The sequence below is a fragment of the Falco cherrug genome, chromosome Z (genome assembly GCF_023634085.1).
Source record: "Falco cherrug isolate bFalChe1 chromosome Z, bFalChe1.pri, whole genome shotgun sequence".
In the NCBI taxonomy this organism is placed as follows: domain Eukaryota; kingdom Metazoa; phylum Chordata; class Aves; order Falconiformes; family Falconidae; genus Falco; species Falco cherrug.
In genome coordinates, this window is record NC_073720.1 from 61,113,772 (window position 1) to 61,129,128 (window position 15,357).

General features: G+C 40.1%; 1 protein-coding gene across 2 annotated transcripts in view; it reads left to right on the plus strand.

The window, feature by feature from the left end:
- The window catches only part of MAN2A1 (mannosidase alpha class 2A member 1), a 127,838-nt gene that overhangs the window by 97,614 nt on the left and 14,867 nt on the right, over positions 1 to 15,357 (plus strand). For both annotated transcript variants that reach the window (XM_055698392.1, XM_055698393.1), the window contains exons 18-19: positions 472 to 613; positions 4,458 to 4,591. In XM_055698392.1, the coding sequence (XP_055554367.1) occupies positions 472 to 613; positions 4,458 to 4,591 (276 nt within the window). The remainder of the gene's footprint in view (positions 1 to 471; positions 614 to 4,457; positions 4,592 to 15,357) is intronic.

Consider the following 15,357-nt stretch of genomic DNA (forward strand, 5'->3'; position numbering starts at 1 on the left):
CCAGTTAGTGTGTTGTACGGCATTTTGCTGGAGACAGTAAAGTGATTACTTAAACATGAAAATAATTTTAATGCTACTACTAATTTTTCAGGTAAAATTCAAGAATTCCACTAGCACTTTAATAAGCTTCCTTTATAAATCAACAACTTTCTGCTACTTCACGGCTTGCTTTCTAGGGGAGAAAAAAAATTTGTCATTCTATAACTGTGATTATTCTTTTTTTTGTAGGTTCCCTTGATGAATCTTTCAGGTTTTTTTAAAATATCCTTTGATCTAAAAGTACATTGAAGTTATCATTTCCAAAGTGGTAATTTTAGCCACAGATCTCCAAAAAGCTAAATAATACAGTCGATTGAATGCTTTGGTGCCGCTTGTGCTTCTAAAGCACATGGGATAAATGTCTGAAAAGGTCTTTGAAATTTAAATGTATAGAACGAATGTATTTTATTGAAGTTTGTGTTCATACTGCAGATCCAGCCCAGACTGACGATGAGCAAATTGCCTCTTCAAGCAAATATCTATCCAATGACTACAATGGCTTATATCCAAGATGTTGGCGTTCGTTTGACACTTCATTCAGCTCAGTCTCTAGGTGTTGCAAGCTTGAAAAATGGTAAGCATAAGTTGTTAGATATTATAATGGCCTACCTTTCACTGCTGTCTGAAATAGTTCATTCAGAGATTACCATACTTACTAGCGTTTGAAGAAAGGAAACAGGTTTCTCCAGCTCTGACAAATTTTAGAATATATCCATAAGGGAGGATGTAGGGGTTGTTCCCACATGAGATCCTGTCATCTTCAATGGAAGATCTGTCTCAAACTAAAGCCAGAAGAAGGAGATTACAAAAAAGACAAAAGGAGCAATAAATTGTCAGAACCAGGTACTTTTCACCCAACAACTCTGATGGAACTGAAGGATGAAACAGCAAAACTAAGCTTTTTTTCTCTTTTGTACTGTTCTGGTAGCAGAGAGCTTAAGATGCATAATGTGATGCTGATCTGTTTGGGTTTTTATTCATTTGTTTGCTTTAGGGTTGAAAGCACTAGTCTTAAGGTATACACAGTATAGCCTAAATCCCTGTCAAGGAAAACAGTAGAAGCTTTTTTGAAGACTAGAATTAGTGAAATAAAGGATAAAAATAACCCTGGGTATAAATCAACATACTTCTTCTGAAGGAAAATCATACCTCACAGATTTAATGGGAGTACTTTCAAAGAGCTTATGAATAAGATGCCAAGAAAAATCAATTCATATTAAGAACTGGAAGAGAGGTGCAGTATTGCCCTCACAGCAGGGAAGGCTATGATGAACGGCCTGGAAGGCTGAAAGCAGGTCAGGTATTCAGTCTATACTGCTACCAGTATATACCAGAATGCCAGAGGAGGCATTCAAATAAAGCTAGCAAGTGGTGGGCAAAATAAGGTATATAATCCATAATTTAAGATATATAATTCCTTGCTGTAATATATTGTGAGTTAATTTACACTGTTTCAAAAAACAATGGAGTGAATACTTAGAAGAGAAAAAGCCCATCAGAAATTACGCCAAAACCTACTTCCCAGTTTCTTTTCAGAAAAATGTCGTATTAATGTCTATTCTGACAAAAGGTGAATACAGTACTAGATCGATGGAAGTATTAGCAAACCTAATTAATTTTAGGGTGAAGAGTTAACACTGATCTGTAGGCCAATGCTTTAATAAAACGATAGTAGAAAATACAGCCTTTTGTTCCAAGACCACCTGATACAAGATCCAAAACACTTTTTTTCATGCCTTCCATTGCTAGAAACTAAATTACCTTTGGCCTGATGATGTTGTACCATCAAATGTTTGTAGGCACTCATAACATAGGTAGTGGAGACTAAATTAGTGTGCAGAGGCTCCGTTCCTTGTAATAGTGTCTGTTTTCACTCTTTAACAATCCTAGTCTCTGCATCACAGAGGAATGCAACATGTAAGTCCAGAGAGACCTGCACTGTCTGTCTTCAAGTTCGGAAAGTTAAGGCTAGCACTGTTTGCCATATTGCAGTTCAGTATCAGGGAGAAACTGGCTTTTTGTGAGCATTGGTTTCATACCAGTCAGAGGACATTAGAGGCTTTTCCCCTACTCCAGTTAAATAAAAGAGCAAAAGATGTATCCCATATCTGGTCATAGCAATAATTTCTTAACTATATCATTCTTTGGCAAGCTCTATTATGTCACACAAGGTTAAGCGATAGAAACATCAAATATTTATTCTGTATGCCCATTAAACAAAAGGAGAATGAATTCATCTGACTTGTTACCATTAGATAGTACTTCACAAAGCAACTGTGTTTACTACCTTTGTCCTAAGGCTATGTTGGACTCCTTAAGAGAGAACATATATGAAGCTGAAGGTTCTGTGGCTGCTGAAAGTCATATGCTTCATGACACTTCTTTTGAAGGCTCTTCAGGTTCTCAAAGAGATCCTGTAAGAAAATCCAAAACATTACAGATTAGGCAAGTGCCTTCAGTAGCTGTGTATCTGTGTGTCTAAAGGCATAAGCCACCATCTGAGATTTGTATGAACAGCCGATTGTTTCTCACTTCCCATTCTTGGATTAGAGACTGGTTCCTTACTATGGAGCAGTTAACTCTCATGCTGTGAGATGATCTCAGCAGTATGGAGAGTATTTCTTGCTGTATTGTCATCAGCCTTCAACATCAGCTTCTAAGAGACTTGATTAAAATCTGTGAAGTACATATGCCGCAACTGTATTCCTACTTCCCATCTCTTCCCATTTGTGGGTTTGGATGCATAATCATTTTTTAATGTTAGATGCTGAACATCTTCCACCTGGTAAATTCCATCTAGTTCTGCTCCAGTTTATGACTTAGTGGATTATCCTCCATGCCTCAGGGAAGACCTCCAGATAGATGGGATGCACCACTGTCATTTAGAGGTGGATTTCCCTGCAGTCTAATGTGTCATTAGTGGGGTAGATGGGGATCACTTATGTCCTGAAGCCTCATGCAATACACTTTTACCATTTGTAACCCAGAAATTTCCCTAAAACTTTTAAATCTTTGACGCGCTTTTGAAATGGTTTTTATCACTGACTTTAGCAGCACTGATTATTTTTGTTGTATTTGCTGTTCGCAATCACCTTAAGAATCGTAAAGCTTTGCTTTGTTGGCCTTCATTATCATAGTTTCTTGAAGAAAGTTGGAAAGATAGTTAGGTAGTTTTAGATCTAGAGCTTCTAACTTTTTTTTGAAAACTATGACAAAATTTTATTATAGGTTTGTGGTGGTTCTAGCTTTTTTCAGAGACATCGTATCTGTCTGTCAGGCCAGGTTCGTACAGTGTTCGTGCACTGTTCGTACAAAGACCATCAGTTTGAGGCACAGTCCTGGCCTTATACCTTACTTCAAAATGGTAATTTGTTTCTTACTCATTGCCAACTGACTTTTGTCCTGGATACAAAACATCTGTTTTTACTTGAGAGAAGGAAAGAAAAAGTATTCAGGAAAATCGGATGTGTATTTGTAGAAGAATGAAGAAGTATAAAAGAGACTGTCTCACTATGCAGCCATTCCTACTAGTTTAAATTGTGCATTTCTTACTTAGGAAACAAGTACTTCAGTCTTCAGTTTTATTTAGGAAGCAAGTATGCTTGTTTGAAGATTCCGTGTGCAAAAACCATAACAGCCTTAATTACATATCTGAACTGGTTTCCCTCTGGAGGTATAATCCTGAAAAGATACACATTTCATCTTCCGTAAGGCTATTTATGATTTAAACATCATGCTAAAAGAGCTATTCTGAATGGCAGTGCTACAGTTCAGTATAAACTCACAACTTTCTACTCAGTATTCATCTAATGCAAAGTTCTTTCCTACTCCCACAAGTGAAAATATCGTTACAGGGAGGAGTGATTGTGAGGTTTTATATACTCATATTGCCTACCTGTTTCTCCTTCTGCCTCCAACTGTGAAACAGAAAAAGGAAAAAGAGAGGTGCCTCTTTTATGGAGTGTAAGATGAAGAAAATTTCCTTTATGGAAGGTCTCTCTATACAGCTGCAACTACTCAGGGTGATTCTTCTCTTTGATCACTTGATGTGCCCAGCATCCTTGTTAAAAATAATAGTTAACAGTAATAACTTTTCATGTTAAACTTCTATTAAATTCCTTGTTAAAAATAATAGTTAACAGTAACAACTTCATGTTAAACTTCTATTTAGACTCCTATGTCAAAAATTTGTAGGACCTTCTGCTGAAAGACTTGTGAAAAATTTTTGAAAGGTTTTAAACAGATGAAGCCCAACTGTTTTCATATTCAGTCCTAACAGTATTGATCTGCTAATACTCCTCCATACTCAAGAGAAAAATGATGATTCTTTATAGTTATATTTCAGAGTATTTTTCTTAAGCTTAATAGAAGCTTTACATATTTTTGTTACTACTGTAATTCTTCTACTGATCTTTCAGGTCAGTTGGAAGTGATCATGGATCGTCGTCTTATGCAGGATGACAACCGTGGCCTTGGACAAGGTGTCCAAGATAACAAGATTACAGCTAATGTCTTCCGACTTCTGCTAGAAAGAAGACATGGAACAGATGTGGTAGGATTCAATGTCTGGATTTTTCTGGCTAATCAAGATACAAATATTTATTTCTGTTGCAGCAGCAGTGAACTCAGTAAAGAAATTATTCCATGAGCAGTAGAACTAAGGAAACAATAGTTTCCAAGGGAGTTTTGTCAACTTGCTTGCATATTCTTACTGGAAAGACTTAATCTTTCACTGTTCCTCACACAAACACCTGCAGTGTCTGCTTTCTCACTCACACTTCAACACATGTACTGTTGTGGCAGTTGTCTTTTTTCTTTTAATTTTATTTTTCTTTTTTTATGGAGGAAGCTTTGAAAAATGCTAATTAGCAAGTCTTCTGCTTCTTAACACAATTAGCTGAATCTGGAAAAAGGTTCACAAATTATTTTGGATGAATAGATGGAAAGAGAAAACATAAATTTCATTTTCTTAGGAAATAAGATTTAAGTGGAAATATTTAGATGCCAGACATGTAAACCTTATCGCTTCATTATGGTTCTGGGAAAGTTGAGACCCATTTTTTTTGTAAGGGTGGGTTTTTTACTTGCACAGATCAGCTCAGTTTGCCTTTTTCTTTAGTCTTTTTAATAACTCTTCAGTTTTCTTTCAGTTCTTTGCATTTGCTCTCTTTGATTTTTTTCCCTGCCGTTTGGGGGGACAAAATAAGTAGTATATCTTCATACTGAGGCAGTAGAATCATGATTACAGCACTGAGTATATTTTAAAATCATCACATAGATAAAGATGAGAGGTTGTATACTGAGCTGCTAATGAATATGCAGATAAATTGGAATTAACTCTGGTTTGTAATGGATATCATTAACCACTGCGAGAGGATGATAATATCAGGCTTAAAGCTAATTTCCACCACTTAATGATTGACAGTGGTTTTTTCAGGTTGTACATGTTATTATGATTTTCTAGTTCATCATGTATAACACAGGCAGAATATTAACTACATTTATCACTGTGGTGTGCAAATACCAGAGCTAACTTAGAAGAAGCCAACTTGAGTTTTGTAGCAGTCTAGCTTTGATAACATTGAGCATCACCCAGCTTAATCTGCCTTTGTAAGAAGAAACCTGCAGAGATCTATACTGTCATAGAAAACTACTTTAGTACCCAGGGTAATTTGTGTGTTATTAAATTAGAATGTGAAGCTGGTAAGTCAGAATTATTGGACATGGAAATCTGTATTTACATTAGCAAATAATTTGAAAGAACAGGAGCAGATCAAATCAGTTAGTGCCACGGTGCTTGCATTGATGCTCTGTGCCATTTTGCCGTGTTCCATAGAACCATAAAATAACTCACAAAGAGGTATCTCTGGAAGACTTCTAGTCCAGTCCCTGCTCAAAGCAGGTCTATTTTTGGATCAGAACAGACTTTAAAAACTGCCCAAAGGATCAGTCATCCATTGACTGTTAATGGAGATGTGAAGGGTTAGAGCACATTTGGTACATATGTCCAGGGAAGCTTCTTCGTTACTTCCTTCTAAAAGAAAACTATTCTATGCACACTGAGACTCATCTGCAAACTCACTCAGTGCCTGGTTGAGTTAGCTGTAAGTTTCATTTCAGAATGGCGCTGCTGCTTCAAACCAAAACACTCCTTTGGAAAATAGTTTTGAGTTTACCTTAGAACAAAGGCAGCCTAAACAGCTCTGAGATTATCTGGTTAGTGAAACATTTACATGTGTCTTTGCATACATTCATCAGTTTATTTGGGATACTAGTCAGATATCAGCTTAGTAGAATAACAATGTATTTCATTTTTCTTACTGAAATTTTTCTGACATATTTGAAAGATTCTGTGCAAGTTACTGAGAATCTTTCAAAAGAGCATGGACAGTTACCTGCTAAATCAAAAACATTTAAGGTGTTCTGGGGTACTTGTGTTCCAGCATCTGCCTGCCTTCCGGCTGACCTTTCCCGCTGAGCTTATAATAATTCTAAACAGCTGGAGAGTAAGCCTTTAAGAGCCATTGGTTCTTAGACCAAGGACTGTCCCTCTTGCACGTACTTGAAAAGAGGGGGGATCAAAGCTATGGGAGAGTGGGAACAGCCAAAGAGGTGCTGATACCAACTGATACAGGGTGCACAACCCGCAGGAGCCAAGCAAGATCTTTTAAGGAAACGTTCTCTTTCTGGTGTTACATCTGGAATTCCCTTTTGCTGTTTCAAGAGTGTTCGAGCATTTTGTTTTTCAAAATTTATATGAACATTGCTAACATTTTTGGATTCATGTAACTTTCGGATGTGTTAAAGTAAGGAAGGGTAGTAGTCCCCTTTCTTTCTGTTTTTTTTAAATGTACAAACATTTTTTAGTGCATTGTTACTTAGAAGGTAGTTGTTATAATAGTTTAAAAATAGCTCTGTCAGAAAAATTATGAAAAAATTATATGCAGTTTATAAATGTAATTGGCTGCAGGGTGACTCATACAGTGATCCTAATTTTGTTGTTGTCAAGCCCTATTTTGTTATTGACTTGAGGAACCATCGAACCTACAAGAGGAGAGAGAGTTTTGATCACTTGGCATCATTGCCAGTACAAGCTTTTTCTAAAGTGTATTCCAAAATATTTCATTCTGTGTTTTTTCAAAAACAGTTCTGAGGATCGGGGAACAGGATTTTTTCTGCTCTTTGGGAAACTTTCCCATACAAGGCGAGCATACGAAGTGTAGGATGTGCAATTCTTTAAAATTAAAATAAATGTTAATCACTTTTGTGGAGTTAATTTGGTTGTGACAATATCAACCAAAAGTTTCTTTTATTTTACATCGCTGAAATACTTTTTTCTTCCCCAACCACACACTTAACAGTATATTTTAATGGCAGACTCAAACCACATGAATGTCCTGAAGTGTAAAATTGACCTGTTCAGTGGGTAGATAGAATTCTTAATAACTGGTAGCATACTCAGGTAGCCTGTATTCTACTAAGTCCTTAATCCTGATGTTACCTGGGTTTTGGCTCATTAATTTAGCTCATCTAGCCAGTAATAAATACTCATGCTGATACTGCCTCTGTACAAAAGACTTCAGTTTGTTTTGTTTTGCTGAAGTTTTTAAATGTATTTTATTTCCCCCCTAAGCTGGATACTATAAAAGGTATGTTCAGAGTGATGATATTGTTCATTAAGTAAGCTATGTATATGGTAAGAGCTGGGCAAATCTCATTTTACTTTACATTATACTCACCTGATTTCTTGACAACTTACATTCTGCAGACCTACTTCTATTGATGTTGTTACTGTGTTTTGATACAATTTCTTTATACAACTACTTCCCCTCCTAGTAGATGTAACTAATTCTGCTTATATGTTCATTCTGTCTTGCAAGCATTTTTGGGGGTCTGCGTATCTTTTTGACTTCTACCCTAATACCTATTCTTTTTTCTGAGATCAAGCAAGAACTGAAGGCATTGCCTTTTTAAATTGAAGGGATTATTATTTAGCTGAGAATGAAGCTGAGTATAGTTATACGTACTTGCTTGTCAAAAGAGTAAATGTTTTTTCCTTTTTGAAAATACAGGCTCTTTATTTTACATTTATTATAAGTTGTGTTAAAAATAAGCATTGATGCTTTTTTAATGCCCAGGCCTTAGTGTGCTATATTAGTACAAGAATATGAATGAAATAAGATTTGTAGGAGATGGTAACAACTATTTCATCAATGACATAGCTGGAGAAAAGATGCCATGCCAGGCACACACTTTGTTCTTGAGATTCCTATTTCATAACTTGCCTTGGCTTGCTTAATTTATATAACTGGATTTATAGCCTAGTCTCAAGCAGAGAGCAAGGATTCATTGGCTCAAATAGCTGCTATGGTTTGGTGGAGGTTTGTTTAGAAAAACAATGATACAGGCAGTTAATAAAATCACAAATATGTGGCAGTCAGGTAATCAAACTCCTCTTCTTCCACCATATACAACTATTCTTTTTTTTTCTTATTAAATATCTCTCAGTATTCACTTTCTCTGAAAATATAAGCTTGGTGATACAGCTATGTCTGATTATTGAGTTGCATTTGCCACTTACTTGGTGTGTGTATTTATAATGCACATGTACATTTCACACAGTAGCTGTATTCTACACTGTGCATTGCTCTGCTATGTGTAACCACACCTTAACAGGCATAATTAACTCTGTTTCAAAAGAGCAAAAACTCACCATTGGTTTAACTATTACCGTTCAGAATCATTTTCAAGCCAGAGTGTGGCAACCTTAGATATTCTGATAGCATTTCTAGTTATGACTACCATAGTGAACTTGCCAAATCTATACAAATTCTTGAACTTTAAAGTTTGGGGGGTTTATGGTGGCCACAGAAGAAAACATAAATACATTTCCCGCTCTTCCTTTCACACAGAACACAATGCATTTTCTTCAGAGCCTTGCCACATATATTTAGTAAGGGAGGTACACTTATTTGTCGTTTCATTTGGAGAGAGATTCAGGTATGTGTTAGCTCTTTACAGCTTTGCTTAAAATGCTACGTTTAAATTATTATTACTGCTACTACTATATAGATGATACTGTATTTCTTTTGCTGGAAGTTTTGTCTGCTGCTCAAGAACAGCATTTCCATGTCTTATTTACCTACAAATACTATCTCTTTTCAGGTCAGCACTGTCCTTGTTTTTATGCTAGGGCACCTTACAGCTTAATTTCTTTGAAATACTGTTTTTCCTTGACACTGACAAAGGTATGTTGCAGAAAGTTTCTAAATAAAGATGGATTTATCTCTAACCTCCATTCATGTGATACTGCCTAAAGCTGTAGCGACTGAATGTTCTCACCCTACAGCAGGGCAGCAGCCATGTGTAGCTGGCTTGTGGTGAAGTAGGCAGTACAGAGGACTGCCTTTCTCTGATTTCTGGTCTTACAGCTATGTCTCTTGTGGGTTTTTTTCATCTATGTAGGTAATCCCTACAGTGAATTACTTTCCTTTGGTTGTTTTTATTTGTCTTCATTTGTGCGTACCTGTCTGCCAGTTCTGTTTAGAAAGAAGGTATTTTATTTCAATGGTATTCAAGCTCGGTGTCTCAACTTTTAGCCAATGTAATTCACCAAAGCAGACGGGTAGACCTCTTCAAAGTCTTTTCTCAGCTTCTCTGGGCTAGTGAAGTTTGAGGTCTTAAATTTAAACCTTTCTGTATCACCACTTCTAGGAAGGCCTACTGATTCCTCCTGCAAGCTCTGGTGGTAGGGCAGAATCCTTAAGAAGGGAGGTCTGCAAGTCCAGCTTCTTCTGGAAGTTAAGTACTCACAGGGGATAATCTCCTTGTACGTTGAGCAGCAGACTTCCAATGAAGATAGCCTCTCTGGAGGACAAAACTTAGAAGATACAGTTATGTAGTTTCTGTCTTTATCATCAGTTTGGTGACTGACTTCCTCATCAGAGCAGCATTCCAGAAAATTTCTTATCACTGTGTTCTGCCATCATTGGGAACAGGATAGGCTCTTCCCAGTCAACAGGAAAAACCTAGCACTGTGTATCTTCCACAGTTTTGGCATGGGTTATTTATTTAGGCGTTAAGTCCTTCCTCCTTCCTTCTGCACCATTATTGAACAATATGTAAGGAGGGGCTATAACTGAAGTATAAAATACTTATATTGTTGAGAAAAGCATATCATGCTGTCTATCTGCTTTTGTGATCCCTTTCATCCAGCTATACTGATGACTGCATATTTGTCAACCTCAGTGTTGTGCTTTATGGTGGTGTGCTTATGGTTACGGTGACTATACTTTCTTTGCCATCTGCACTCTTCTGTAGACCAGCGAGCAACTGTGCTCCAAATGATCGGTTTACAAAACACGATTGCTATTATGGCATCTGATTAAAGACTAACTAAATTAAACATGATGACCTGACAGTCATGGAAGGAACAGTGATAGGTGGAGGAAGCTAAAGAACGTAACTAGGGAGGAGTGGAGCATGCCAAACTGGCTGCTCCTGAGACCATGAAACGAAGAAGGTTAGATTGTTCCTGGTGTGAAACTCAACAAGATAACTCACCAGAAATCACTTTCTGCAGACTATAAGAGCTTTAGTGCCTAAAGGGGTTCAGGACTTAGAGGATTTGGAGGAAGGAGAAAATTTTGGAACCTTTTTTTTTTTTTTTTTTTTTTTTTTCTCCAGAAGCTTGTTATGAGATGCTCAGTGGAAGGCACATAGGACAGGGAGGAAGGATCGAAGAGGAACAAGTGGGAAGAATGGGGTAACAGGGGCATAAAATGTCCCACGGACTGGAAATGGGGAAACATAACCCCCATTTTTAAAAAGGGAAATAAGGAAGACCTGGGAAACCACAGATCAGTCAGTCTGACTTCAGTGTCTGGCAAGATCGTGGAGCAGATCCGCCTGGAAACTACACCAAGGCAAACAGAAAATAAGCAGGTGATTGGTGACAGCCAACATGGCTTCACTAAGGTCTAATCATGCCTGACAGATTTGGTGGCTGCCTCATGGCAGCATTGATAGATGAGAGAAGAGTGACTGATGTCATCTGCCTGGACTTATGTAAAGCTTCTAACACTATGACACTGTCCCACACAACATCCTTGTCTCTAAACTGGAGAGACATGGTTTTGACAGGTGGACTGCTCAGTGGATATGGAATTGGCTGGATGGTTGCAGTCAGAGAGGTGAACGGCTCAGGATCCGACTGGAGACTGGTGATGAGTGCTGTTCCTCAGGGGTCCACGCTTGGACCAGTGCTGTTGAACATCTTTGTAGGCCACACGGACAGTGGGATCAAGTGTACCCTCAGCGAGTTTGCCGACGACACTAAGCTGAGTGCTGTGGTCAGTACACTGGAGGGAAGGGATACTGTCCAGAGAGACCTTAAAAGGCTGGAGAAGTGAGCCTGTGTGAATCACGTGAAGTTCAACAAGGCCAAGTAGAAGGTCCTGCACCTGGGTAGGGGCAACCCTCAGTATCAATACAGGCTGGGCACAGAATGGATTGAGAGCAGCCCTGAGGAGAAGGACTTGGGGATGTTGGTGGATGAAGAGCTCAACATGGCCCAGCGATGTGCACTGGCAGCCCAGAAAGCCAGCCAAATCCTGAGCTGCATCAAAAGAAGCATGGCCAGCCGGTTGAGGGAGGTGGTTCTGCCCCTTTACTCTGCTCTCTGAGACCCCACCTGGAGTACTGTGTTCCACTCTGGGACCCCCAATGTAAGAAGAACATGAACCTGTTGGGCTGAGTCCAGAGGAGGGCCACTAAGGTGATCAGAGGGCTGGAGTACCTGTCCTATGAAGACAGGCTGAGAGAGTGTGGGTTGTTTAGCCTGAAGAAGAGAAGGTTCCGAGGAGACCTTACAGCAGCCTGCCAGTACCTAAAGAGGGCTTGTAAGAAATACTGAGACAGAGTTTCACAAGGGCCTGTAGTGATAGGACAAGGGGGAATGGTTTTAAAGTAAAAGAGGGCAGATTTGGATTAGATATTAGGAGGAAATTTTTTATGGTGAGGGTGGTGAGACACTGGAATAGGTTGCCCAGAGAAGTTGTGGATGTCCCATCCCTGGAAATGTTGAAGGCCAGGTTGGATGGAGCTTTGAGCAACCTGGTCTGGTGCAAGGTGTTCCCTACCCATGGCAGGGGCGTTGGAACTAGGCCTTTCCAACCCAAACCATTCTATGATTCCATGATTATGTGATACAGGGTTTGATCAAGTCCAGTGCTTGATCACCACAGGCTATCTTGTATTCTTATTAAATGTTTTCTGTCTGAGCACACAAACTTTTCTGAATCTGTGTGAGTCATTAGCCAACTTCAGGTAAGAGCAGGAACCAAGTAGAATAAGAGGCCTGTGTGTCAGCTGTTGGCGGGATGGAGGGGAGGAGAGAGAGAGATCATGGGACTGAGGGACCAGTGCAACTGGTGCCAGTTGCTGGCAAGACCTACGTTTTCTGTGTGTGCATGTAAACTGCTAGCAAACTTCAAGTTGGCACCTGGAAGGGTGTGAGGTCTGAATGGGTGAATGGTTAAAAAGCCTGCAGTCCAGGCCTCGTTGTCAGACAGACTTAAAGTCCACACTGATTTTTGAGGGATCAGTGGTTGTTAAGTGTACTTGTGAATCAAGAAATTGAGCGTCTTTGCCTAGTGAACTTCAGACCTCATCAGCTGGAGGGCACAATCACACACAGATTGGCTGTTCTTCTCATGTTACACAAATGCTCTGTTTTATGCCGATGTTTCTCTCTGCTCACCTACACGGCTGGTTGTGTGTGTGCATGCTTATGGGGAAGGCATGCACTGCCTTTCTTTTGCCTGGTCTTAGAGGAGCAGAACCACAGCAGGCTTCCATCTATTTGACCTATGATGAGAGGAGTCCTGTCATCTTACAGACTACCAAATTTGCCTGTAGCAGATTGGGAAGAACTAATCCTGTGCATCCAGATTTCCCTCAGTTTGGTTACCTGTAGCAGTCCCAGGTTTCCTCACCTGCAGTCTCAGTGCCAGGTGAGAATCCACAGGCAGATCATACATCCATACCTGGAGGACTTTCAGAACTTGTCAGACTTCGATTATTCTTTACAGTGCACTACTTCGGATGGATTTGAAATAAGTGCATCTGATTTTCACTTGGTGAGGTAACAGCCAGGCTGTCTTGTGCGTAAAGCCTCCAAATAAGTTAAAACCATTTACTGCTTGATGTCAGTTTCATGAATTTGACTAGTATCAGTCTCAAATAAAAACTGAATTTCTCTTCCAAGTTGGGAACTTTAGGGCAATGTGTGTACAATAATGTTGTGCAATTTTCTCACTCTCTTCCTGTTTACAGACACCTTCTTCCCCAAGTGGGAAGCATATTAAGTATTCAGAATGTTTGCATTCAGGGAAGAATGTGTACTTTTAAAGCTAATGCATTTGTTCTACCTGTCACTTATTTTTGTCATGCATTTTAAAACTGAATATTCACATGGTCAATATGTTGTCTGCCATTTGGTTCTCATCTATAAGCAGGCTGGTACAGTATTACCAAGCCAGTTTCTCCTGTAGAAGCAGCATCTCATCAAACATGCAAGGGGATTGTCAATCTTTGTACAGAAGGAAACAAGTTTTTTTGTTTGTCTTTCGGAAGCTTTAGATTCTTTGACTGACACATCTCGGTTATTATCAGTAACTAGATTATGACTGAGATATTTAATAATATTGTCTGCCGATGCTTTGGGACTGGAGATGCTCTGAAGAGTCTTTTTACTCCACAGATTAGATTTTCCAATCCAGAAATATTCTTGTTTGAAGAGCATTGCCAGTTGGTTTTCCGAATGTCTTGACAGAGAAAGCCGATAAAAACTGTTTCATCACACCACATGAGAGACAATCAGAGATCTGTGTGTGGTCGCAGGGCCATGATCTCGTTGCAATTACAGGGACACGCTGGGACAGCTCGCACGACTGGAACTCTGCCATGGGTGGCTATGTACCTTTTAGGAAAGACAGGCCAGCGGGGCGAGGTGGTGGAATTGCTCCTCATGTGAGGGAGCAGCTGGAATGTATCGAGCTCTGCCTGGGGGTGGATGCAGAGCGAGTCGAGAGCTTATGGGTAAAGCATTAAGGGGCAGGCCAGCACGGGGGACACCGTTGTGGGTGTTTGCTGCAAGCCACCTGATCAGGGAGAGGAGCTTGATGAGCCCTTCAACAGACAGTTGCAGGCAGCCTCACAGTCGCAGGCCCTGGTTCTCATGGGGGACTTCAGCCACCCGATACCTGCTGGAAAGACAGCAGAGCTGGGAACACACAGCCCAGGAGGTTCCAGCAGGGCATTGATGATAACTTTGTGGTGCAGATGGTGGAGAAACCAAGAAGGCAAGGTGTGCTCCTGGACCTTGTACTCACAAACACAGAAGGACTGATTGGGGATGTGAAGGTTGGGGGCAGCCTTGGCTGCAGTGACCATGAGTGGGTGGAGTTCAGGATCCTGCGTGAAGGAAGCAGGGCAATAAGTAGGACTGCAGCTGTGGACTTCAGGAGAGCCAACTTTGGTCTCTTCCAGGACCTGCTTGGGTCAGGGGTCTAGAAAGTAGGGTGGTCCAAGAAAACTGGCTAATATTCAAGCATCTCTTCCTCCAGGCTCAAGATTTGTGCATCCCTATGAGTATGAAATCAAGCAAGGTGGGCAGGAGGCCTGCATGGATGAGCAATTTGCTTCTGGCAAAAAAAAAAAAAAAAAAAACAAAAAAAAAAAAAAAAAAAAAAAAACAGAAGAAAGGAGTTTATGAATTGTGGAAATAGGGACAGGCCACTTAGGAGGAATACAAGGATGTTGTCAGAACATGTAGGGAGGCAACGAGGAAGGCTAAGGTCTATTCAGAATTAAATCTGGTGAGGGATGTCAAGGACAAGAAGGGCTTCTTCAAGTACATCAGTAGGAAAAGGATGACTGGGGAAAATGTGGGCCTGCTGCTGAATGGGGTGGGTGCCCTGGTGAGGAAGGACACACAGAAGGTGGAGTTACTGAGTGCCTTCTTTCCTTCAGCCTTCATTGCCCAGGCCAGCCCTCTGGTTTCCCAGGCCCTGGAGGCAAGAAAGGAAGTCTGGAGAAAGGAAGATTTTCCCTTGGTTGAGGATCATGTTAGAGGTCACTTAAGCAAACCTGATACCCACAAATCGAGGGGCCTTGGTGGGATGCACCCCCAAGTGCCGAGGGAGCTGGCAGGTGTTATTGCTGAGCCGCTCTCCCTCATCTTTGAAAGGTCCCGCAGGACAGGAGAGGTGCCCAAGGATGAGAGGAAAGCCAATGTCACTCCATTCTTCACAAAGG